General features: G+C 35.9%; 1 protein-coding gene across 1 annotated transcript; it reads left to right on the top strand.

Annotated features, from left to right (window-relative positions):
* Nucleotides 1-475: 475 nt before the first annotated feature.
* On the top strand, nt 476-17,364 carry LOC135073729 (alkylglycerol monooxygenase-like). The gene is made up of 9 exons (XM_063967889.1): nt 476-896; nt 1,254-1,381; nt 7,603-7,754; nt 8,477-8,580; nt 10,550-10,712; nt 13,130-13,281; nt 13,608-13,739; nt 14,632-14,751; nt 16,789-17,364. The coding sequence occupies exons 1-9, from the start codon at nt 753-755 to the stop codon at nt 17,047-17,049; spliced, it is 1,356 nt and encodes a 451-aa protein (XP_063823959.1). The 5' UTR covers nt 476-752; the 3' UTR covers nt 17,050-17,364.
* Nucleotides 17,365-25,962: the final 8,598 nt, after the last annotated feature.

Below are 25,962 nucleotides of genomic sequence, written 5' to 3'. Positions count from 1 at the left end.
TATTTTATTTATTTTACCAATGGTCCGTGACCCTCACATGACAGGGGCACACTGAAAACCAGCGCCGTGGCCTTCGTCACCGTGGGCCACGGCATATGCTGAGTGGGGTCCCGTTGCAGTGGGCATCTTGTTGGTGAATAGGTGGCACTGCTCAGTTTACTCTTGTTTTTATTTTTTCTTCTTCCATTATTATGTGCCACTGTCATGTCTATGTAATTGCCTGTATTTGTGTGATGTCCATTATAATAAATGTATCTTTCTTTCTTTCTATTTTGTTCACCTTACGCAATGTATCGTAATAGGTACCTGAATAAATTTATTTCACAACATGCATGCGTGGGAAAAAAACTTGATGATAAAATAACGAGATGACCAATTAAAGTCATTAATTTAATCTAATGCTCCAATTATCTCATATAAAATGGTATAAAAATAAGCGATAGGTTTTTTAACAGTTCAAATTAACATACAATTTTATCTTGAAATGTAGGTACCTACTTACACATAATATTATTATTACATGTACTACTAAGTACTGAAAAGATTAAATTGGCAGTTACATTGGTTGAGTTAACTAGTTTGTGTCAAAAATGATAATTTTTAAGTAAAATAAATGCTTTTTCTAAATTTTTATTTAAATATTGTGTGTCTGAGTGTAAATGAGATCAATGTTCATAAATGTTTGAGTGAAACAAGTGTTTTAATAAAACAATTTCAAGCTATTATTATACGGGATACTCGTGCAAATAACAATGGATATAAACAGTTACCATGGCAACGGGACTGTTGATAATTCCCGGGAGTTTATGAAGGGCTTAGGTCGAATGTTCTACATAATAAACCCCAAGGACCATTTGTATGAAGACGAAGAGGAGGTGCCCAACTTTTACGTTCAGGTATTGTAGTTTTTATGTTCGAAGCATAAACTTTTTCTTTTTTTGAGTACAAACCTCTTTAGCAAATGTTGGCATAAAAACTTGTTTGTTAAATTAAATTAAAAAAGTATGGAATGCGTAAAGAACTTCTTCTAAAGTAGAAAGAAGCATTGGCCACTAGTAATAATTATTTTCATTTTATTTTTCTTAGATTTTCTTTTGTTTTATTTTAATCTCGTGCAAACGATATTTATTTGTCATCCAATGTCATGTTTTGTATCTTTGGTAGTTTTTATTTTTCTTGAATAAAATTAATCAAAAATTTCTTAATCTGTGGGTAAAGATTTTATAATGTAATATGGTCTTTATTTTTTTCAGTCATGGCCATATTTCTTTATGTTCATGTTGATCGAACACGTTGTATTGAAATTAAAGGGAAAGAAAGGAGTCAGGCTCAATGATGGTCTGACGAGTATTTCCAATGGCATATTCCTAGAAGGTGGAAGGTAAGTGGGTTATAATTTTACTTTGCTTTAAAATTTAATTAAAAAAGTGACTCTAATCGTTGATTATAAGTCTAACTTAACTCAGTCAGTGTCTAAGGTAGGGGAGACCTAGGAGAGTTGTGACAATTTTTACTTTAGGGGCCATATCTCGCTCAAAAAACATTCCACAACTATGAATCATACAAATTAATGTAGCGCCGTTCCTTCTGTTTTCAAAACAATCACCAAAGTGAACTAAAGTATAAGGGTTTCTAAGAAAATCACCAAAATCTTAGACAGACGTCATGTTTACGTAACCGTGCCTCTTGCGCCGCCCGCAGGTACTTAGTCAAGTAGAGCGTCTTAAAAGCGACAAACAAGCGTTTTTACCAGCTTCCTAACTACACTCAACATCAAATAAACCGCACCTTCCGCGACGCGAATTTTAAAGATTTTCTTCTGACACAATCATGGTGCCTCAACAATATTGGTGTTATTTGAAAGCCCAATAAATATCCTTAAAGAAAAACACATTTAATTTCTAAATAAATGATTATCATATACCATGAATGTGACTCGAAAAGAGACCTCACTTTGGGCTCACCTCTGGGATCAATTAGACCAAATTTTATGGTTATAAAACCAAATAATGATCACACGTGTCCTCTTTAACAGATGCATACCGATTAATCCCAACTTAACAGTTTTACAGCCATAAAAGTTGGCTCAAGCGTAATAGCCTATTTTTTGAAGAAGTGACTCTGGATCCTTCTAAAGACACATTTTTGAGGTAAAAACCTTTCCTTTAATGAGATGAAGTTTAGAACTAGGCTTTTAAATGGTGCCAATATTGGTGGGAAGTGGGGATGCATCCGTTTGAAAGTGCTTGTTGCGGGAGGTGCGATTTATTTGATGTTGAGTGTATATTAAGTAAGGAGAAATCGTCCTTGTCACAATTCACCTCTGTCACAACTCTCCTAGGTCTCTCCTATGGGATCGGCACGGGAGGGTGTTTTTGGTATGTCAAACGTCAGCGTGACTTCAAAATGTGCATCATATTTTGTATTCTGTGTCACGTCATAATAATATGTATGCTTCCCGTGCCGCTTCCATATCTCAGGCTCTGACTGATTTAAGCTAGACATACATACATTAACCCTAGAGTAGTCGCGCCTTTCCGTGAAACGTGAGTGCTCGCGTATGAGCATTTTGCCGCCCAAACTTAAAGTCCGGTTGTGTGTCAAATAACAGTTTAAAAATATGAAAATCAGTTAAAAATGATAGAATAAAGCATACACTATTAGAAAATAACGTTTATTAAAGATTTGTGGTTAAAATTTAAAGAAAAAAATATATTTTGGAAATGTTAGGAAATATTTATAGAAATCTTAGAAACACCATTGTTTTTACCTACATACATCATCAAATATTAAACTTATTAGCACACTTAAAGGTTTTTCTTATATATGACATGTGATTCAACAAAACAGGCCTGTCACATGTGCATTTAATGTGCGTTGCACAGTAAATTTGCACAACTATTGCACCCTTGGCACATCATCTTCAGATTATGCCGCTGATTGTTCTATAACAGTATTGTAATGACTATGTTTACTTTCTTTATAACTTTAGTATACATTTTCTACTAATTTTAGTGCACCAGCTTCTTGGAAATCCGACATCTTCCTTGTTTTTTCATTTTTTGTATTTTACGTGAATTTTACCGAAAACAACATGAAATAAATTAAGCACTAATAGTAATTATCAATGTTATGACGTCATTAATGTCAAAACAACATTATACGCGATGAAAACTAATAATCTTCCAAATACACTAAAAACCAGACACACAAATTTTACTTACGTCAGTAGTCGCGCAGTGAGCAATTTGCCGCAAAACGTGACATACGTTCAACAATCGTTCTCTATTGCGGTCACCTGCGGACTAAATTTCTTCTAATTTCTAATACATGGAGGTGAAGTATGGGGAGGCAGCTACTGAAACGCTTGACTTTAACAAACGCATCGTGTAGAAAATAACTCGATTTTTTTGCCGAGGGCGGCAAAATGCTCATAGCGCGAGCGCTCTAGGGTTAATACTTTTCTCCAGCTTTGGAATTGTGTGAGGGCTCTTCTTAAGAGCGTTGTAGCAAAAAGTTGGCGTTCGAATTTTAGGTTTTTATTGCTTGACGTCGCGTAGTGAGTGCGCAAACTGCATTTATCTGTACAATTTCAACGCTGCGTCGACTAAACGATCTTAATACGTAGTTGTATCGTACCTAAGACAGTACATCATACATAATAATAAAGAAATAATGTATAATTTACCTATTTGATTTTTTCTCAGATCAGACTTTTAGAAAAATCAAGTTACGTAATTAATGTATTTTTTACACTAGTAAATCCCGCGACAAGTTTTTAATCTTTAAATTGAGTAAAGTAATATGTTGATGGGTTTGAAAGAATTTATGTTTTATTTTATTCTTTTTACAGCATCAAAAGCTTGTTTATGAAAAATATTTACTATTTAAATTTTACTTTTGACTTTTTAGTTTTTATGATGCGGGATGGAAAAATTAAAATTTATTCTGATTTTGTGACGTTTCCGCACATAAATATGGATAGGTTAAATAAATAGAATGAAATGTATGAAAATGAGCGTGCCATTTTTTAAACGTTATCTATAATATCTGTGTCCATCAAAGAGCTCGTAACTAAACATCGTAAGCGCCATTCAAATTATTATCTAAAAGTTAATAATAAATATTTAGTTTTTGTAAATCTAAACAAGTCAGGAAATCAAAGAGGTAAATACTGATTTCATTGTGATTTTATAGAATTTATTATTATAAACCACGGTCGTATAATGCTAAAAAATTAGAGGTAACTTTAAGATTTTTATCCATAGAACAAAATTTATCTAATCGTGTTTTTAAACAGTTATCCCATTAGGTACACATGCGTTCTGCAATACAAACCCATCAAAAACAATACTTGTCAAAAAACCAAGTCTCACTACTCAGTTGTTCTACGGTAAAAAGTTGTGAGATCCATGTAATACCAAGTCCAGTCCAGGAAATCATTAACGTTTTACATAAATATATTGACTTGGCCATCGCATGAAAACACGTGTAAATTAAATTATTTAGTGCGAAATGAAACGAAATTTTGCATGCCTGTGTAGACATGCAAAATTTCAGCTCAATGGGAAAACGGGAAGTAAGTAAATTTTAAGTTGCAAGATTTTACAACTCCAGTTGTCAAAGAAAATAAAAGCTTGTAGATAGCTTTACAAAGGAAAGAAAGATTTATGAAGAAAATAAAAAGTACTGTCTACGATACATTTGTTAGGCCGTGTTGCACCGTCTTACTTTAACATTGACATCAAAATTTTGGATGTCAAAAATCTGTCTAACATAAAACACCGGTTATTGTCAGTTAGGGTCAAAGTTAGGTGGTGCATCTCAGCCTTAGTGTATTTTAATTAAATTTAATACAAATAAGGATGACGAAAATAATCGATAAGTGATCTCACTCGAATATTTCTTATAGTAGGTATACAATATGTCGAACAAATCGTTACTTACTGAAAAAGTGCTTCATGAGACCTAGCAAACGGCATCAATAATATGTTTAAGAACGAACTGAATCTATTCAAAAAACCTATATTTCCAGCTTTCATACATTTAATACAGTTACAAACAAACACGAAATCAATGGTTTCTGAGAATTCTGAGTGCCTTAATGCCGTCCCCTTTATCTGTTTATTTAGTATTTATTAATTAGTATCTCTTGATGATATTGTAGCAAGTTAAACCTAAAATCATGTTTTCCGTAAATAATTTAAATAAGAATGTAATTTACGAGTTTGTTGTTTGATTATTATATTACTCAATTAAAAATTTAAAAAATTAACACTTCTAATATGGTAGGTATGGCTGGCGGCATACATTTAGTATGAAATTCGGAAAAAATGAATTTTCGCATAGATCCAGTTTATTCTTTGACCTATTTATTGTTATTGTTTTAAAGAGCTCATGAAGCACTTACAGGAACAGTAAACAGTTTTTCGATATCTTGTATAATTAAAAATCAGGTGAAATCACTTATAGTTTCCACCCTGTACCTATAATTTTAAAAATAAACTCATTTTATACGTTCACTTGTATAAGTATCTACAATACAAATACCTAACCAACTTAGTTGACGTTTTATAAAACTATTTGTCTAAGTGTCATCGAGCGACCGCTGGTGGATTTGCCATTTACCTGACCTACCCCTTTATTACTAAACGTTAAATATCAGATGAATAGTTACGCACCAATTTCTTTCATTCAGTCGTCAGTAATTGAACTTTCGGAAAAACATGACGAAGCGTTGTGTGACCATACAGACGCTATTCAACTTTTATTAGTAAGGAAGAGTATATTTTATGTTGGTAGAAACAATAGCATAGACTAATGTTTTGACACCCTGTTAAAATTTTTATTAGTCATTTATTTTTTCCTGACCAAACAGATACCATAATAATATCTTTTATCTATTCTACCCATATTCTGTAAGTAAAATAATAAAAAGTTTGAAAAGAAAGAAATTACAAGTCCGATTTACCTAAACAAATAAATTAAAAATACTTGCGGATCAAAAGTACTCAATCATACTACAATTTACGAAAAAATCACGCGTGACGCATATACGTCAGTGGGCAGTCAACTGACATAGACCCGGCGTCTACGAGTGCCAAAGCACGACTGATTTATGCCATTTGATGCACCCGATTTTATAGTATTTTCAAATTAATTTTTCATTTGAAGATTGAAGATAGATATTTTTTCTTTTTCACACAATAATAGTACTATGTTTCTTCTTAAGTATAAAGTAGTTTATGTTGCCAAATGACTTTTAGATTATGAGATGTGACCTGTTTTCTTGCAGTAATTTTCTCGAATTTTGACTATCTTAGACATGATAAAAATGCATTTTAATGAATTAAACATCATAATTTTCTCAATACACTTTCTTCTTCAGGGTATGCTTATTCTAATGAATACATTCTATCTTCTTACTTAGAAATAAATTTGTTGTAATATTAGTTCAAAGTTGTGCCTTCGCGAGTTACCTGGAAATCGGGCTTTCGAAATTCGCTGTTTTCGTAGGCAAAAATCCAATTTGAACGAGATTTTGTCAATAGACATTCCGTAAAAATGTATGATAATTACGATGATATAAGTCAAAAGAAGCTATAACAATAAATTATATGACTAAAATCATTTCGAAATCTGCCAAATTCTCGATTTCTGCATGAAAAATGTGACAACGCTCTTAAACACCAAGCCATTTTTCAGTTAACCTAATGTAATACTATGTTAAACTTTACCAATTTCTGGCAAAAAAGTTCAAATGAAAGAAATTCTGTGATTATAACTCAGAAGTAGAAGATTGTGTTTTCTTATCGAGAAAAAAGCGCAAAAAAGTAATTAGAAATTGACCCAATTAAAAGAAAAGAAACGCCTTGGAAATGAGAAAAACCTTTTAACAGAATTAAAAATGTCCATTAAAAGAGGGATTAGAATGTATACCTACTTATAAGTACTTTTGCATTGCCTAAATTGAAAAATTTCGCGGTAAAGCTTACCCTTAAGTCCCTTTAATTATTATTTTTAATTATAACAAGTGGAGAACATAATTTTTTTTCGCCTAAAAATACAACGAATTACTTTATGATGGAAAATTTTTCTTGGAAAATTAATGAATGCTTCTAAAAAAACCCTGTTGGTTGTAACCCCTAAATAATATTATGGTGATGTTGTTTGTATTTTTTTTTTATTTATATTAAGACGTTTACGTATGTGTGTAAATAATAAATAAAATGGTATTGAGTCTTTTGTATTTATACAGCATGTAGAGTAATTTGTTTCAGTTATTATATTCAACCGAGAATTATGTACCTACTCCTTGCATAATAATTTGATACCACATAATGCATTATTCTACCAGATACCTACGATAAATAGCTAGACAATAACTTTTTTATGCATAACAAAACAAGGCAAGTATTTGACCGCAATCGCACCTGGTGTCAAGTGAAATGCAGTCTAGGATGAATTCGCCCCAATAACAACTATCTAAGACCCATGTGTTTATTATGACGTGCTATCGTCTGTAATTAATTTAAATCAAGTAGGTATTTGAGTATCCACTTCTTTCAAGTTCGTGAAAATTTTAAAATGTTTATTCCGCAGATTATTATGGCGTGGAGCAGAATCGTACCTTTACACTTGGATCTATACAAACTGGAGGCTTATCAACCTCCCATGGGATTACACCAGCACTTGGTTCCTCGCTGCTTTGGGGGTTGATTTCTGCTACTACTGGATGCATAGAGCTTGTCATGGTAAGTTTTTATGGAGTTTATGAGCTTAGTTTCTGTAATAGCGTCTTTGAGCTGATAGCGGTGTTATGGGATCGAATCCCACTGGATGCAATTTAGTGTACACACGAGCGTTACCCTTATTTAAGGATGTTTGAATTGTATAACGTGCATACATTATTTTTTCTAATGAAGTATTATGTTATGTAGCATCGCAGCCGAAACTTCAAGCCGTGAGTACATAATAAATGCAATCATTAATAAACGTCGCGTTAAGACCCGTGTCTTACTATTTTAAAAGTATTATGTTTATCATCAATCAGCTATCGGTTGTAAATACAAGCTCTAGTCTATAGGTAAATGGCAATTAGTAAACTAGGTTAATTGGAATAGTTAATAGGTATCAATTAAAGGATTAAAGTTGATGCTCACATTCAACGAACGGCTATAAAATTAATTGATGCTGTGCAGAAGGTGCCGAAGCCAATTCTTTGGCAAGATTTAAAACAAAAGAGTTCGATTTTGAAGGGAATAACGCCCGTATTCACAAACATTACTGTGAGGTCTCACAGTGCGCGTTCACACACGAACCAATCACAGAGCTCTATTCAACGCTGTGCGATCGATTTGCTGCTTCACTTAAGCAAGCATCGTTTGTGAATACGAGCGTTAGTCTCTAAGACAAGCGGTTACTTTTTCAAGTAAAAATCATAATTACTGTAAGTAAAGTATAGTATACGTTTCAGAAATCCACATTCTATGGGCGCAACACCAAGTGCACCACACTTCGGAGGACTTCAATATGGGTGTGGGCATCAGGCAGTCAGCATTGCAAGGGTGGTGTGGTTTCGTAAGTATCATACAGTCAATTCAACCTACCATAGAATGGCGAATAATTAGCGAGTGACATTTCCATACTACTCAATTGGTGATGGTATACGGAGCTGAGACGTAGTCGCTTTCTATGTGCCTTATAAGAAGGCTCAAGGTCACCTAAAGGGCGATGGAGCGTGCTATGCTCGGAGTTTCCCTGCGTGATCGAATCAGAAATAAGGAGATCTGTTGGAGAACCAGAGTGACTGGCATTAGCCCGTAGAATCGCTAAAATCAAGTGGCAATGGACATAGCTCGTAGAACTGATGGCCGCTGGGGCAGGAAAGTTCTTGAGTGGCGACCACGAGCCGGAAGACGTAGCGTGGGCAGGCCTCCCACTAAGTGGACCGACGATCTGGAGAAGGTCGCGGGAGGTGCCTGGATGCGAGCGGCGCAGGATCGGTCTTCGTGGAAATCCTTGGCGGAGGCCTTGGTCCAGCTATGGACGTCTTTCGGCTGAAACGAACGAACGAACGAACTCAATTAATTTGATCAGGCGGAGTACTCTTATTACCTTATAAGAGGTAACAATAGCCCAATGATGTTAGTGTCAGACTGGCCAACTCGAGATCCGAAAAACACTGATTCGAACTCAGCCACCGCTGGACTATTGTGGTGAACCCACTCGTAACACAAAAATATAGGTATTTAGCTCAGCACGAGGGCTTAAAACACAAAATTAAGAAAATAAGTTTTCCAATTCAATAAACGGAACGCTAGCGAGTTAAAACAACTTTGTCGTACCTAGCAACTTTGAAAGAAAATATAATAACTAAAACTTTAGCCATAACCCGCACTATGGCGTGTATAAATTACGATTATTTGCAATTCAAAACAATGTCTTTGTTGCTATCCGAAACTTAAGCAAAGTTTCTAAAGCCATGACTTAGCCGAGCTTTATCGTAAGCTCTTCAAAAGTTCAAGTGTTTCTCGACTATAGTAAATGGCTACATTGTTTTGAATAAGCTAAATTTTTGGCGTTGATAATCCTGAAACAATTTGAGAGTTTTAAGAATTTCAATTTGGGCATAAAATCATAAATTAAATAAAATATGGTGAAAACTCTAAGGCTGAGTTGCACCACCTAACTTTGACCGTAACTGTAACGATAACCGGTGATTTTTGTATGGAGTTTGACAGATTTTTGACGTTTGTCAAAGTTAAAGTAAGATGGTGCAACCCAGCCTATACTGTGTTTAGTTTCAAGTCAAATACAGTCTTCTTCCACGTCTCTATGTCATTTAATTTTTGTTAGCGTGCCTTACACTAACACTGAAAGTCACACTACAGCCCACCATATTACAAGCTTTTTTTATTCTAAAGTTTAGAAGTATTTTAATGGGCATTTGTGACTCTGAGTGTTTAAATCTACTTAACCATGCTCTAAGTCTCTAAGAGCTACACTGTAAGGCCACATACTTAATTTTGGATCAATCTATCACTGTCACATTGTTCTAATCTAACGACCATCCAGCTGAGAAAGCCTGCCTATGACTTTCCAGTTACAATATATATTTTTAAACTTTCATGGTCACTAACATTAGAATTATTAGGTATCTACGGGAATACGAGATTGCTACCATGTACCTTACCTACGTTTGCTATTCCGTGATCATTCATGGCGTTTGCAACAGTGTCGAAATATCGGAGGCTCGTAAATAAAATATTACATGGTAGCAAACTTAGCATTAAGTCCGCCTTATGTACAGTGTTCTATCTATGTGAATATAAGTTTGAAATAAATAAATCCCGTAGATAACAATTCTAACCCCACGGAATCCATGAAAAATCAATAGAACTGAAACACCCACGTTCTATTGATAATTATGTCAATTTTTCACTCGACATTGGCAGAAATAAACCTCCCAGAGAGGTTTGGTTGCCACTAAATAAAAAAAAAACAATTCTAATCTGGAGTTACATATTTATCTTCACATTTATTCCAGCTATGCTACCTCCCCCTAGCATTGGCCATCCCTCCCGCCCAGTTCATAATGAATCACCAGTTCAGCTACCTCTATATGTTCTGGATCCACACCGAAGCCATCAAGACCCTGGGCCCTCTGGAGTACATCCTCAACACACCCAGCCACCATAGGATTCACCATGGTAAGTAAATATTTTGTGTGGATATATTTTCGCTTTTAAAATCGGCCAAATGTCAAGAGTCTCGTAAAAACAAGTCGTTGTCAAGTTAGGTTTCGTTTTGGTTACTTATTTTTGACACAGCAATGATACGGAAATGAGAGCCAAATTCTCCGTTTGCCTGTGGTAATACCATAAATTTAAGGATATTATTATCCCTGAATGGGTAAATGAATTGAAGGGATTATGTAAGAGTTCCAAATTAAAGTCATTAAAATTCTAAAACCTATGTTTACAAATATGTGAAACTAAAAGTTTTTTCAAACACATACTCGTACCTACTCGTGGATGCTTTAGTAATACATTGGCCAAGCCATTTATCGTAGCAAATTGATTGAGACTGACTGAACCTACAACATCCCTACACATTAATTAAATCAGCCTTGATTCACTTACAAGGCAAACCGTGTTATTTTCTAAAGATTTATACCCTAACTTTTTCATTCAGCCCAATTAGATACATACTTGTATGTATCTCCAGCCTTATTTCTTAACACATTATTACTCGCCCGACATATAGAAATAAATTCACTTATTTCATGAAATAAATAAAGCTGAAAAACTGAGATTTCGGCAATATCATTAATTAGAGCCTTCATTTCACGTGTCTCAAATATTACAGAATTTTCTATGTTCCTTTTATAAAAGATTTTCTTGATGATAAGACCGTAGTTGAAAGGAAACAGGTTAGATTCAGAACGAAGTTTTATTAAAACATCGTGATACACGTGTGCTCAAAATCCTATATCGTTAAGTTACTATGTAAAATCAAGTGCCTATATGGTACGAATTTACCTATTCTTATTTTATTAGTTAAGTGATAAATACCTACAGGTATGATTCGACTAAAGTGGTAGTGAATTTATTTTTTGATTTGAGTTACATTTTAACATCTTACTTACATCTAGCACTAGCAATTAAGTTCCTCTAATTATTTTATAATCTGTTTACCTACCTACATCTTTGCAAAATTGTGTGTCAATAACTTGCAAAATAAATAATTGATTTTTCTTGTCCGATCGAAGTCGAAAGAGAACTAAGAAATTCAATAATTAGCAAACTCCTGAAGCATTGAAGCGAGCAATTTCGTTAAAGATATTTGATAGTATCAGGTTTCCATCAGGGTGATTGGGTTTCTTTCTAGCTAAGTAATCTACGTTCAAACTTCAATCAGTAATGTTTATCAAATATTTCGAAATGCCAAGCAAATATACTCAACATCAAATAAACCGCACCTTCCGTGACGCGAACTTTAACGATTTTCTTCTGACACAATCATGGTGCCCCAACAATATTGGTGTTATTTGAAAGCCCAATAAATATCCTTAAAGAAAAACACATTTAATTTCTTAATAAATGATTAACATATACCATAAATGTGACTTGAAAAAATACCTCACTTTGGGCCCACCTATGGGATAAATTAGACCAATTTTTATGGTTATAAAACCAAATAATGATCTCACGTGTCCTCTTTAACAGATGGATAGCGATTAATCCCAACTTAAAAGTTTTATAGCCATAAAAGTTGGCTCTAGCGTAACTACCTATTTTTTGAAGAAGTGACTCTGGATCCTTCTAAAGACACATTTTTGGGGTAAAAACCTTTTCTTTAATGAAATGAAGGTTAGAACTAGGCTTTTAAATGGTGCCAATATTGGTGGGAAGTGGGAATGCATACGTTTGAAAATGCTTGTCGCGGGAGGTGCGATTTATTTGATGTCGAGTGTATAACAAACTAAATGGACTTTTTTTGTGTAATGAAATCTTTCATTCATCACGAAAAAGCAAAATTACTAGTTACTCCATGATCATGGCGTGGGCGCTTGCAACAGTGCCAAATATCATATCCGAGACTCGAAATTAAGGTATGTGGTAGCAATCCCGTAAATAAGAAAATATTCTGTCAGTGACCATGAAAGTTTAAAAGCTAGACGTAGCGATGATCACTGAAGTGAAACTGTAGCAAAACGTTTCTTTATCCTATAGGATAAGGATAAATTCGCTTCATATTGCTATAGCAATGAATTTTGTTTAATAATAAATAATTGTATAAGAAAACGCTATTATCAGGACCCGGAAGAATAATTCCTTATCTGAATATCATTATCAGCTCATTTTGACCTCCTTAATTACCAAAAGCAAATGGGGGATTTGCCATGCCTTCCACACGCTATCCAGACCGTTTGGGGAGGCATAACCCCATTTTAATCCACGGAAAAAGTGCAAGTGGTCTTATTCTACTCCGTCGGAAAAACACGGGGCCTAGAACTAGACTTTGTTAGCTAAAGTATCATTTAGTTTAGTTCTGTATTTCAAATTATTATTGTTATTGTTATTCCAAAATAATAAAAAATATAAAATTAACTTACTGTTATCAGGAAGTAACCCATTCTGCATTGACGTGAACTACGGAGGAGTTCTGATTATCTGGGACAAACTCTTCGGGACGTTTAGACCAGAGAAGAAGGGCGACCGTATAGTCTACGGGTTGATTTACAACCAACCTTCTTTCAATCCGTTGCATTTACAGGTTGGTATTTTTTATAAGAAACAGTGGTAACTATCTGTAAAAATAGTCTGTAAAAAAAGTAAAAATGTGGGTTAGTAGCTACTAAATCTATTCAGAGTCAAAGTCTAACCCTGGATCGGACCATCTTACTTTATCTATAACAAACGTCAAAAGTATGTCAATATACAAAAACACCGGTTAAGGTTAAAGTTAAGGTGATGCAACTCAGCCTAAGCCTTTATAGCATTTATGTAGTCCTCCTACCTAAATATCTGGTCATCATAGTTTTTTGTTAAATGTTTTGTGAATCGTATAGCATGTCAGTTAATTTCTGGTTTTATTTGCAGACATTTTACACAAAATACGTGGTAACCAGATTCCAAGAATACAATAATTGGGTGCACAAGCTACGAGCTGTATTCAGTAGACCCAGCTGGAAGCCTGAAAACTCAGTCCGCTTCAAGGACATGCCTGAAGACGTGAGTATGGAAACTTTGCTTATATTGTACATTTATCTGTCTGTCAATGAGTCGAACTATCGTCGAGTCCTCCTATGTTCTTCTGATTAATTTCGTTGCGGTCCAATGACAGTTTAACTTTCCCCCGGGACAAACTTGACCTTCACTGGTTGGGTTTTTATTGGCGGTCAAGCTGTAGATCCTGGCTACACAGGAGTTGCAGTGGTGGGAAAGAGAGGTTTTTTTTATGTGACAGGAATAGTCCCGTGTCAATATTAAAAAGGCAGTTAGCTAAAGGTAAATACAAACAGGTAGGGTAAAAAATCGGGAACCCATGCTGCTTTATGGTGTTCTTTGACGACTTGCGTCCATTAATAGACCACCATTATAAAGTCTGAAGTCTGAACTTAGAATCCCGAATTTCTAATAATTTTCTAATCTAATCAGTTAAGGGTCCATAATTCCATATGACAGTCGAACATTTAAACGGGCTGAACTTGACATTCACATTAAAGTATAAATGCTCACGATCCATCTAGGATCACATAAGTTATAGCAATAAAAACGAAATTTCCTTATGTAGTATATTAGAGGAATAGCGGTATTGCAATATAATTGCTGACTATTTTATACAAATCAAATCAAAATTTTCTTTATTTGTTTAGACTAATTAAATTAGTACTTGCAAATCGTCAAATGCTCTTAAGGAGCCTATACATGTCTTATTCTTTTTTTGTCTATATTCATATAATTATTGGCATCTGCCAGTATTTACAGTATACTACAGTATCTTTTAGTACTTTTAGCAACTGTCCCCAAAATAAACCGCCGAAACCTAGTGAGAGGATTATAATAAATCAAACCAAAAGCCGCACAATACCATTGTTCCTGATATAATATTCCGTTATTCCAGCCCGCGATTTATACGAGGGTGAAATATGACGTCATTTTGCCGAGCTGGTGCTCAGCGTACCTCGTCATACATTACGTGCTGGTGCTGTTCGGGTTCCATCAACTGTTTTTGATGCACACGGTTAGTATACCTGGATGATTTATTAAGTCTATCATGTCACTTTTTCTAGCTATTACTTTTACTTACATATTTTATACAACTGCCCTTTCTCTAAGTTGTCTATAGTCTGGTCTGCAAGCACGTAGAATTTTGTCCAATGACCCCAAGCTACTCATCCTTTTCGCTCGCGCGTAATTATGTTGCTGTCGCAATCGCACACTCACTGCGGGCGCCCGTCGCACAGTCGCGACAGCAATATAATTACGCGCGAGCGATAAGGATGGGTAGCTTGGGGTCATTGGACAAATTTCTACGTGCTCACAGACCGGGCTTTAGAAGAGATCGCTTCATAGCGATTAGACCGCCTAAGTTATGCTGTATCTTTTGTGTATTTCTTTCTTTTTTGTGTACCGTCGAATTAAGTGTTTCATCTATCTATCTCATTAGATCGTATCTTCGTAATCTGGTGGTCGAAGATTGGATTTGGATCCGCTAAGTCCGAGATTCGAAATCTGGATAAGACACAAAAATCACAGTTTTATTAGGACATAGCCAGCATTAATCAACTTTATTGTCCAGATATAAATAATTACGATTATGTGCTTCGAAAGCCGTCGGACCGATTGAGCCATGTCCAAACAATAAGAAGAAAAAATCAAGTAGGTAGTGTCTAGTGGTTCCAGTGACAAGATAATACAAGCTGAATGCGCGTTTTCACCATCATTCCCTAATTTTTAAGTGACCCCTATGGTAACACATACCTAACCGGAACTTTGTTTTCATAGGGGTCAATTAGGATAGGAAAGTTCTTGAGTGGCGAGCCGGAAGACGAAGCGTGGGCAGGCCTCCCACTAGGTGGACCGACGATCTGGTGAAGGTCGCGGGAGGTGCAGGGATGCAAGCGGCGCAGGACCGGTCTTCGTGGAAATCCTTGGCGGTGGCCTTTGTCCAGCAGTGGACGTCTTTCGGCTGAAAGGAACGAACGAAGGGGTCACTTAAAAATTTGGTATTGATGGTGAAAACGGGCATTAGTGTCATATTATGATTTCAGTGTTAAAAGAATTTCCTATTTTAAAAAATCCTATTAAATATCTTTACATATTATAAATACTCATTGTACTTTACAACATTACCTCCAAATGGGATTCGAACCTATGACCTATGTTAAGACTACTGGCCGGTGGTATAACTCTGTGTTCGTGCGGGACATTATCGGCTTCAGCCTTCCATTTATTACCCACTTACTGAAACATTTTGTTATTTATGACCAGCAACGCCATTGATTACAAGTAAATTAGTGTGGCGAAACTCCATCGGGAAACCATGATTCCGCCTCTTGTGTAAGCTTATACATTATTTCATGACGCCTACCAATACGGAAAAACTTTCAAGTACTTGTAACTAGGGGCGTGTGGAATCAGTTCCTTTAGGTGAGTTTGGAACTTCCTACGTACCTTCGAGACCATGTAGATTTGTATAATAAGATCATATTTCATTGACAAGGTCAGAAACCCCTTTATTTTAGAGATTCATGGAAATAGTTCATACAAATGATAAGGTTCTTTAGAAGACAAATAAAATAATATTGATTTTTAGTTTGCTTAGAAATGTGGTAGAGCCATCCTCTACCAACGTAACAATAGGTTAGATTTCGAAAATGTGTCTGCATTTTATGAAATTGAAGTAGGTAATAGAATAAACTGTAATTAATTAAGATTTTAACCATTGAATTAAGACCCATGGCTTTCTATTTCAGTTGAAATGAAACGCGAAAGTTTAAAATGTTACATTGAATTTAGGTACCACAATCTCACTTGATGGTTAGGGAAAGGGGTCTAAGAAGACACACGTTTACATGGGTCCTAAATATCAGTTAACTTGCAATTTAAAGTCACCTTAAACAGCCTATATTATACAATTTTTCGTCTATCTTGAAATTCAATATCACCTAGACCTAACCTAAATGATAATTTTTTCATCCCACCCAGGATGAAATAACATACGTGAATTAATATTAATCTTGTAACAAGTATTCAAAACAAAAATCTTACCTTACAGACTCTGCCAACTGCTACCACCTTCATCCTCGTACTCTACATCCTCGGCTCTCTAACCGTCTTCGGGATGATCCTGGATGCATCTCCAAAGGTGCCAGCATATGAAATGGTCCGATGCATAGCGTCAGTTGTACTGATCAGGTCTTTGGGCCCGTGGAGTCTTGCTGCCCCAATCCAGTGGCTGTTCGTAGTCTCTGGATTGTTTTGGCTGATGTTCGTCAGTAGGAATGTGGAGATTAAGGCTGAAAAGAAAGGAGAATAGAGCTTAGTATATTGATTTTTAAAGTTGCTTTGGCTAAAAAAGACAAAAAGAAATTGGTATTTTTCTTCAGTTTTTTTTACTGGACGCCACGCGAAACCAAATCAGCTGGATTTTCCTTCCCACTGACACGACGCCACGACAAAAAGAAATTGGTATTTTTCTTCTGTTTTTTTTTACTGGACGCCACGCGAAACCAAATCAGCTGGATTTTCCTTCCCACTGACATGACGCCACGACAAAAAGAAATTGGTATTTTTTCTACTGTTTAAGTTTGTACTTTTTTTGTAATATGAAAATACAAATGCGAGTTAATTATCCAGTGTTTTATTTATGAACTTACAGGGCAGGTACAATCCTAGACTGCATCTCACTTAGCATCAGAAGTAATTTCGGTTAAACACCTGTCTTGCTTTGGGTTGAAAAAAATGTTCTACCACCTCTAAAACAACTTTAAGTTAATCTGAGGTGGAATTGTGTAAAGCAATAGTTATCATTTGACAGTTCATAACGTTACGATTATTCTGTCAAACGCTTTGTTCAACGGATTTTATCGTACGTTATGAACTGTCAAATGATCGTATTTGCACTCATCAAGATGGCGCCACTGTAGAGTAAGATCCTGTCAATCGCCAGGGGTGCCAACTGTTAAGTATAAAAACGATAGCCCTCATTGAGAAGATAGAGTCAGCGTCAAATAGTTCATGACACCCAAAGCGGCCATAAAGCTGACAACACAACCTTAGGTATTCCAATTGTAAAACAGACGTGTCGCCATCTTTTTGGCTACTTTGGGTGTCACAAACTATTTGACGCTGACTGTACCATTGTGACTGTACACCATTTTGTGGTAGTTTAATGTGGAATTAACTATCCCTACAATATCTATAATAAACTGAAAAGTAAACAAACTCCCGTGATAAAAGCTCTTTAGAAAGCTTACAATTTCATTGTGAATTCATATACGAGTAAGATTAGGGTGAGTTTGGATGAGAATAGTTTTTTAATAATAAATAATAAAAATTAATTAAAAAATATTTTTAAAAATGTAACCTTTTATAGAATGGGCTTAGAATATTAATGCAAAGGGCTTGTGTCTCAAGAAATCACAAAGATCATTGCGTAGGAAAAATAAGGACAAAACAAATGCTAATTCACGAATAAAAAAACGATTAGTGCAACAATCAATTAGATTGAGTGAGATGAATTAATTAATAGAAATGATGCAATACCAACATAAGTTGCCTACGGTCAAGTAATATAAGCAACAAACTTGCATTTTAAACATTTATTTTGTGGTAATAATAACAATAAACCGGTTTAGTTAAAACCATTACGGCTATTTATAAATCTTGTTTATAAACAAGATTAACTTATAAATAATAATTGGATTAGAACGTCGTGTTTAACTTTATTTAAAAATGTGTCTAATGATTAATATCATTAAAATAAAATAGTTAATCGTCTTTTTAAGTAACTGATTATTGACGCATATTTTTGTTTTGTGAAATGGGTGAATATCCCAAACACGTTTTTTACGCGGCGGAGCTGAGAATCGATGGGAGAAATGTAACTAGAGCGATGATTTTTTTTCTGTATATAGTTTATACAGCGTTTTACACGATAGCAAAGTCTTCAGGACAATAGGTAGTTATTTTATGTACTAAAAAAATTTTCAAAGACCCAAAATCTAATAGCGGTGGCGCGTCCTAACTCTATTTCTACTCATAAATTGTGTTATTCCTTCTTTCTCGGGGATTCTAGTAATTTAAAAATAGTATAGCCATAAAATACATTAAATAAGACTTCCAAATGATATGAAAGAAATGTGATATTTCATATTTTAAGTGTTTTAAATAGCCTTTCAAAACTGTCCCACGAAAAAAAGCAATTACAGTGGCTCAATTTCGACACTCTCTTACTTCTCCAAAGAAGCTTTGAGAGACGTAGAGTTCTTCTTCCCTGCATCACTCAACTGTGTCCTCCTGATCGGGCTATAAAGACTTGCGACTTGTGGTATTGTTTTTCCAGCAGACCCGTAAATATTTGTATCAGCGGCACAGGAATACAAAATTTTTCAATTTCGCTGGCAAGTGTATGAGTGAAAGCTACTTACTTAGATGCTAAACGATTCTTTAACATAATTAAAGTTTGGTGTTTTGTTGTATCTGCATACAGAAATTATTGATCAGAATTATAGTTTTCTTTATAATTTGAATTTTGTAACAGTTTTTCAATTCCGGTGGCGCAATTTCGGTGGCTCCGGTGGCGAATCTATTGCCGGAATTGGTCTTATTGACTCTAGAGCATTGTACCTAGGTCTACTAAGGTCTCAGTCATAACTACAATATCGTCAGTGAATCGAAGTTGTGTGATGTACTCGCCGTATCTTGATACTGAGCTCGGTCTAGCTCAGAAGCTTGAAAAACTCCAAATGGGAGGTAGTGAAAACTTTAAGAGATTATGGTGTCTCCAACTCTGAACCCTCGCAGCAATCAGATAAGTTTCGAGTTCTGATCTTGGGGGAGGGCTGATATGATGAAGTTTTCATACAAATACTTCAGAAGTTGCATGTATCGACAGTCAATTTGACGCCATTAAAGAGACTGTAGCACAGCCCAGGTCTTGACCGAATCGAAGAAGGTACAAAAAGGCCAATAAAAATGACTGATTATAGTCCTCAGTCTTCTGCATAATTTGACGCAGCATTAAATATGTACGTAGTATTACGAACGTCTTTTCGAAAATGAGGTTGTCTGGGAGACTGGATGTTGGATAGCGAGAGTGTCATGTTTCAGGAAAAAGCTGCCTCACCTGACTCTGGACCATCGCCAACGTCCATTCCATTCCAGTCTCTAGCACCACCACCATGTCTTATTTTTTGGTTTTTCGACCAATAAACATGGTGGTATTTAAGAGAACTTTAGTACTAGCATTCCATCTGATTTCATAAGCTCAGTTGTGATTTCATTATCTCCTGGTACATACCTTGTTGTTTTTAATAGGGCATTCTAATCTCACTCAAGCTAAAGTCTAGGATATCTTCGCTAAAGTGTCGGAATAATCTCGATCTTCAGCCTAATTACTAGTAGTGCTTCTTAATCTCTCCTAGCAGCTTAGGCATTTACCAAAATGGTTCTGCTATCCTCGTTATTCATGTTGGTATATTCAATTTGGTCCTCGCAAATACATACTTTCGATTTATTATAAAAAATCGTCTCTATAATACACTTTGTATCAGCGTGAGGACTTGGATAGCTATTTATACATCGATACTAAGCAGAATCTTAAAAACAGATGAGAATAGTCCTGAAACAGCTAAAATTTCCCTAGTCTCGTAGGTTGCAATCTATTCTGCCACTCGATATGAAAATTCGTGGGGCTTTGGAGCTGGATTGGCACTGGTCGTGGCTTAGGCTTCATCAGTCGACAGCTTTTGAGCATCTTTTATTCGGCATTCTTCTATTTCGGTGATGACTTCTTCTTCTTCCTCGGTCCCTCACTGATGAGGATCGCAACCGCAGATAGTGTTCCTTCATAGACTGCGGTCATAAGCTGTGTGGTGATCGGAGAATGCAAATGTGATTAAATTGCCTGTTCGTCTAAAAATGATTACTACATTTTGATTTTTGCAGTACTATTAGGGTGCAGCTCAGTACGCTTTTACAGTTCTGGCATCTTTTGCTAGGCCTTCTCTCTCTATGAGGCTGGCTGGATTTAGTCCTCCGTTTCTTAATTGTACTACTTTCATCTAGCTCATTGTCGCTAGGTTTGCATAGTTTTCCGTTAAATTACCCTGTCACAAATATGTAATGTGTTAGTTCAGTAGCTGGTATAGATCTAGAAATATCTTCATACTTAATCTCCAGTTCACATGGTCTTTAGCGAATAATTAGTTGCGTAATTCTGAGTATAGGATAGGTATGTTACCATAATGAAAACTTGGCTAGCCTGGACCAATATTTTTACTTATGGAAGATAAACCTAACACCAACCTGGGGCAGTTGGTCGCCCTCCCGGGACTAGAGTTGGTTTCTGGGTTTGAGGGTCATGTACTGCAAGAAAGGATTTTTTCCTGGCGGCTTGGTGACTGGAATTGAACCGCCACCGGTGCAGACGGAGAGGATGGTGAGTTGTCTGCACGTGAAAAAGAGGTTGTCCGGCTTGCAGAAATTTATATAAGTTACCGTTCCTTGTGTGAAATTAGAAAATGTAAATAAAACAGCTCCCTCTCAATTGACACAATTTATTTTTATCTCGTATGCTCCTATATAGTTAACAATTACGATATTATAATAACTACTGTAATAGTGCCAATCTCAAGGGATTCAGGGTCGTTAATTAGGTTCGGTTTGGTGAATATTATTGCCACTACAAATTTCTTAAAACTCAGCCTAAATATTAAAAGACTCTACTAGTTAAGATAACTGCGCGATGTCAGGTCGGAAAGACTCCTACTTGAAGGATGGAAAAGTGGGTACCATGGAAGCCATGCGGTTATAAGCCGTTACCCTGAACGTTCCTCTCTTCTTCCGGGGTCCAACGGGTCTCGCACACTTTTAGGTTACAAGCAGCGTCCTCCACGGCCTCAAGCGCGCAGTGCCAGATGAAGCTCTTGCATCTCTTTGACAGGTAAGCGTTCAAACTCTTGCAGAGACAGAGGTTTGATGACAAGGAGGAAATGCGAAGAGATCAGCAGTTCAGAAAGGAGTAATAATTATAGAAATCAATATGAAATATTGAAATATCTAAAATATGAAATGTAAAATCGTAAAATATGAAATTATGAAATGTTTGAACTATAAACATTTGTAAAATTATGAAATATTGTAAAATATGAAATTTGAAAATATGAAATCCCGCATCTGAAACGAAAAATACTAGTGTCAGAATCACAAGTGGAACGCGGCATTAGGTTATGAAAAAAACCGCAATGGGAAACAAATACTCACGAAAACTGCTCGCCAATTTAAACCTCACTCGCAGTTTTCAGCATCCCAATACCCTCATCCGAACAGGATTTAGGGAATTTCTGAAAGAAACGATCACATGAAACAACACGCACCGGAATACGAAAATTATCAACCACGAAAAAATAAATAAATTCTCCGACGGGAACTTACCTCATGTGTGATCATTTTAAAAATATATTAAGAAATTATCGTGGCTGCATTCTGCATTCCACGATTTGAAACACAGGGAACTACATCCCAGAAAACAATAAAATTGCGGTTGCGCAAGATCGACCAAAATTCCAAAGTGATTTGACAGCTCAACTGACAGCCGCGATTCATAGAGATGTCGCGAGACGTTCCGTTTCGCCGCCCAAAAAAAGCAAACACTAATAAAAACCATGATGAAAACAATCTCCTGAACACTGAAAATATTCTATTAAAAAATTGAATAATCAAAATAAAAACCCTGGGAAATGTTTCATCAAAATATATTTCAATTAACTGAGCAAAAAGCGCCATCTATTGCAAATTAGTTCTGAATCACGCCAATAGATGTCGCTAGTGGTATCCCAAATCAGAATATCGAGAAAGAAAATCAATTTGTGAAAAACAGCCAAAACTGCAACGCTACAGTATGATGTCTTTGTGATGACTCTAGAATAACGGGGCTGTTGGCGGCTAGAGCCAGAAAGTTTTGGATTTGTTCTCTATGGAGGGATTTTGCCGTTATCACCATGCTTAGCAGGCTGGTTGGTAGTTCCAGTATGGTAGTATAATACCCGGAAAGATGCTGCAGCCCACCCTCCAGTATTTTGATTCCTTAGTCGGCTATTACGACTCACGTGGGAAGATTTGATGCTTTTTTAGGGTCACAACACAGGCCTGAATATTGTTTTTAATTATAAACATCTTTACTGGATAATAATACTTAATTGATTACAAATAAATAAGTAATTTGAGACAATCATCCGTAACATTCCGAAGTCCGCTGTATAAATAAATTTCGGTGGATTGGTTCTTAATTCCGGTGGCTCAAATACAATTTCGGTGGCTCTTGATAATTTCAAATTGACATATCTCGAGAAGTATTAATAATATTTTGATCTCTACCATATCATTGAATAATACAAGTTATTTACTATTATTTCTGCCACAAAAAAGTTTTGGAAAGTGGAAATTAAAATTCGCCACCGGAATTAGGCAAAAAACGAGTTTGTTGATATTCACCCAAATCATTACGAATTAAATAAATATTTTTCTGAATTTATAGCTACCATTCTATTTTTCGGCTTTAATGTTTTCAAAATATTAAATTACTTTATTTCATTGATTTATTATTTGAAGGATTACTACGAGAAAATTGGTAGTAAATTACTTCTTCATTTAATTTCAATAACTTATTATTTTTATTTCTCAGCTTATTTTACACTTTTCGGCTATAATGGTTTCTAAGTATTAAAGTAACTTTATTTCGTTGATATTTGAAGGATTACTGAGTGAAAATAGGTAGTAAATTACTTCTTCCTTTAATTTCAATAACTCAACTCCGTATTTTTATTTTTAGCTTATACTTAACACTTTAATCCCAAACAAGTTCATTTAATGTGTTTCAGTAAAAAGCTCTTTTCCAACTTATGGTATTGCACGCAGAGGCCGCGGTGATAACATTTTTGTCGGCAACAGTTTGAAAGGAAAAAATGTACATGTTAATCTTTTCCTTTTTTGTAATTGCTCCTAATTATAGATATTACGCAGTCAAAAATCATTTCTTGTCTATTCAGCTGTCTATCATGAAGTTTATGCTTATCTGGAGTACACTGACAGGCTTGCACAACAATATCTTAGAGCCAGGGAAGACAATCCTACGACATCTTTGCAAAAGCTTGACGCAACGAAGGACGAAGGTGGATACGAGCTTTTCTCGGATCCCCAACCACATAGAACTGGCCACCTTACTTACCTCCAATTGCCAAAAGAACGAGGATGTCAATATCACAACAATATCTTAGAGCCAGGGCAGACAGCCGTCGCTTAACATGTTTGCAAAAGCTTGACGCAAGTCGGCCGTTTGGTGTAGTGATTCAGAACGGACTACTATGCCGAGAGGTCCCGGGTTCGATTCCCGGCCGGGCAGAAATTGAAATGATGAATTTTAATTTCTGTGACGGGTCTGGGTGTGACTATGTATAATATTTATGTATTTTAAAAACAAAAAGTATATAAGTAGTATATCCGTTAAGCTAGCACCCATAACACAAGCATTAAGTTGCTTACTTTGGGGCTAGCTGGCGCTGTGTAAAAAAAAAATGAAGGATGAAGGTGGAAGCGAGCTTTTTCCGGAATCTCCAACCATAGAGAAACTGGCCACCTTAGAGCCAAAACACATGATGCGTTGCGGCGCCGTACCGCAAAGTTTTCGCCCCACCGCTCGTGTGCCAGCCACGCGTTATTCTATGTTAGATGACGCAGCGACACAGCTTCGCCGCCGTAACACATCGTGTGCTTTGGCTCTTAAGTCTTACCTCAAATAGCCAAAACAACGATGATGTTAAACAATTGACGAGCGTAAGCAGCCCTGCAGCAGTCATCTGACCGCTTTTTATACATAACTAGCTGACCCGGCGAACTTTGTTCCGCCTTAATGGCAATAAATAAGCAGACTTTTTTTATTTCGAAAGGGATAAAAAGTATTATATGTCCTTCTCCTGGCTCTAAACTACTTCCCTGACAATTTTCAGCTAAATCGGTTCAGCCGTTCTTGAGTTATAAGTGGAGTAACTAACACGACTTTCTTTTATATATATAGATGGCTGCCTACAGCTGACTTATTACTTCTTCCCTGAGAAGAGCCACAGAGCACGATCTCCTTTGATTGTCGTAGTTTCAAGAATAGAAGTCCTAACACTACGATTGCCAACATAAAGGTTTCATTTCATTTCGAGAGCCCATAATGTACTATCGGCAACAGTGTTAACTGCCCATTGCCAGTCATGTCGTCTCGTTCAATCGCAAAGAATCACCATTTGATGAGAGCGAGAGCAAAAACGGAAATGGATAGTTAACATTGTGGCCGCGTGTACATTGAAAACATTTTCGAATCCAGTTTAACCCATGTTTACTCATTTGGCATTTGATCTTAATAATATTGGCATTTACGAAAATATTAATAACATGATTAATAACATCAAAGCAGCAATTCCATTGCGATGAGGAATCCAAGTACCTGCCACGTGTAGGTATAATTAATGACGGACATTACGAATAAGTTTATTAAAGTCTGGTTTCCTTATCATCTATCGTAGATGCTAATGGGTGCACATGATGCAACAATGTGTTTTACTTTCATAAACCTATGAATATTATTATTATAATAGTTATTAGCCTGATCTGAATCTGATTGATATTTATGTCTTTTTCGTTATTATAGTGATACGAGTACTTTGTAAGAATACCGCTAATAAATTAGATCTTAAGAACATAAAGATTGACATCAACTTTGTTTCAATTCCCATGCTCAATAACCTCTGTGGTCTCGTGAGGTCCCGTATTGACTCCAAGTAAAGAAATGCTTGGTTTGGATTGAGGTAGGGCTGATTCTAAATCTGCCTGGCTAGTACTCGTACTATCATCTTATCTAAACCTGTCGCAAAAACAACAATGTTAACAGCATTATTTGTGTTTCAGCACCTAGAGATTAGAAAGGCAGTTCTAGAATCTCGCTTCTAGCAGCTTGTTCGTTCGTTTCAGCCAAATGACGTCCACTGCTGGACAAAGGCCTCCCCCAAGGTTTTCCACAGTGAAAAGTCCTGCGCTGCCCGCATCCAGGCTCTTGCCGCGACCTTTATCAGATAGTTGCCTGTTCATTACTGTTAATCAAATAAGATACAGGCTAAGTTTCCTCGTTTTAGATAAAAATTGATATAGCTTTTCTGTACTAAAAGATAGAGCCGTTTAAGGAAAT

Source organism: Ostrinia nubilalis, chromosome 8, assembly GCF_963855985.1.
Source record: "Ostrinia nubilalis chromosome 8, ilOstNubi1.1, whole genome shotgun sequence".
Lineage (NCBI taxonomy): Eukaryota > Metazoa > Arthropoda > Insecta > Lepidoptera > Crambidae > Ostrinia > Ostrinia nubilalis.
The sequence above is the reverse complement of the archived record's forward strand: the minus strand, read 5'-3'. Positions and strand labels throughout refer to the sequence as shown.

What these genes read in the sequence shown, in the direction of transcription:
- LOC135073729 (XM_063967889.1), top strand. Translation starts at nt 753, where the DNA reads ATGGATATAAACAGTTACCATGGCAACGGGACTGTTGATAATTCCCGG. An exon ending in TGCCCAACTTTTACGTTCAG is followed by an intron (nt 897 to 1,253) that starts GTATTGTAGTTT and finishes TATTTTTTTCAG; the next exon opens with TCATGGCCATATTTCTTTAT. An exon ending in ATATTCCTAGAAGGTGGAAG is followed by an intron (nt 1,382 to 7,602) that starts GTAAGTGGGTTA and finishes TTTATTCCGCAG; the next exon opens with ATTATTATGGCGTGGAGCAG.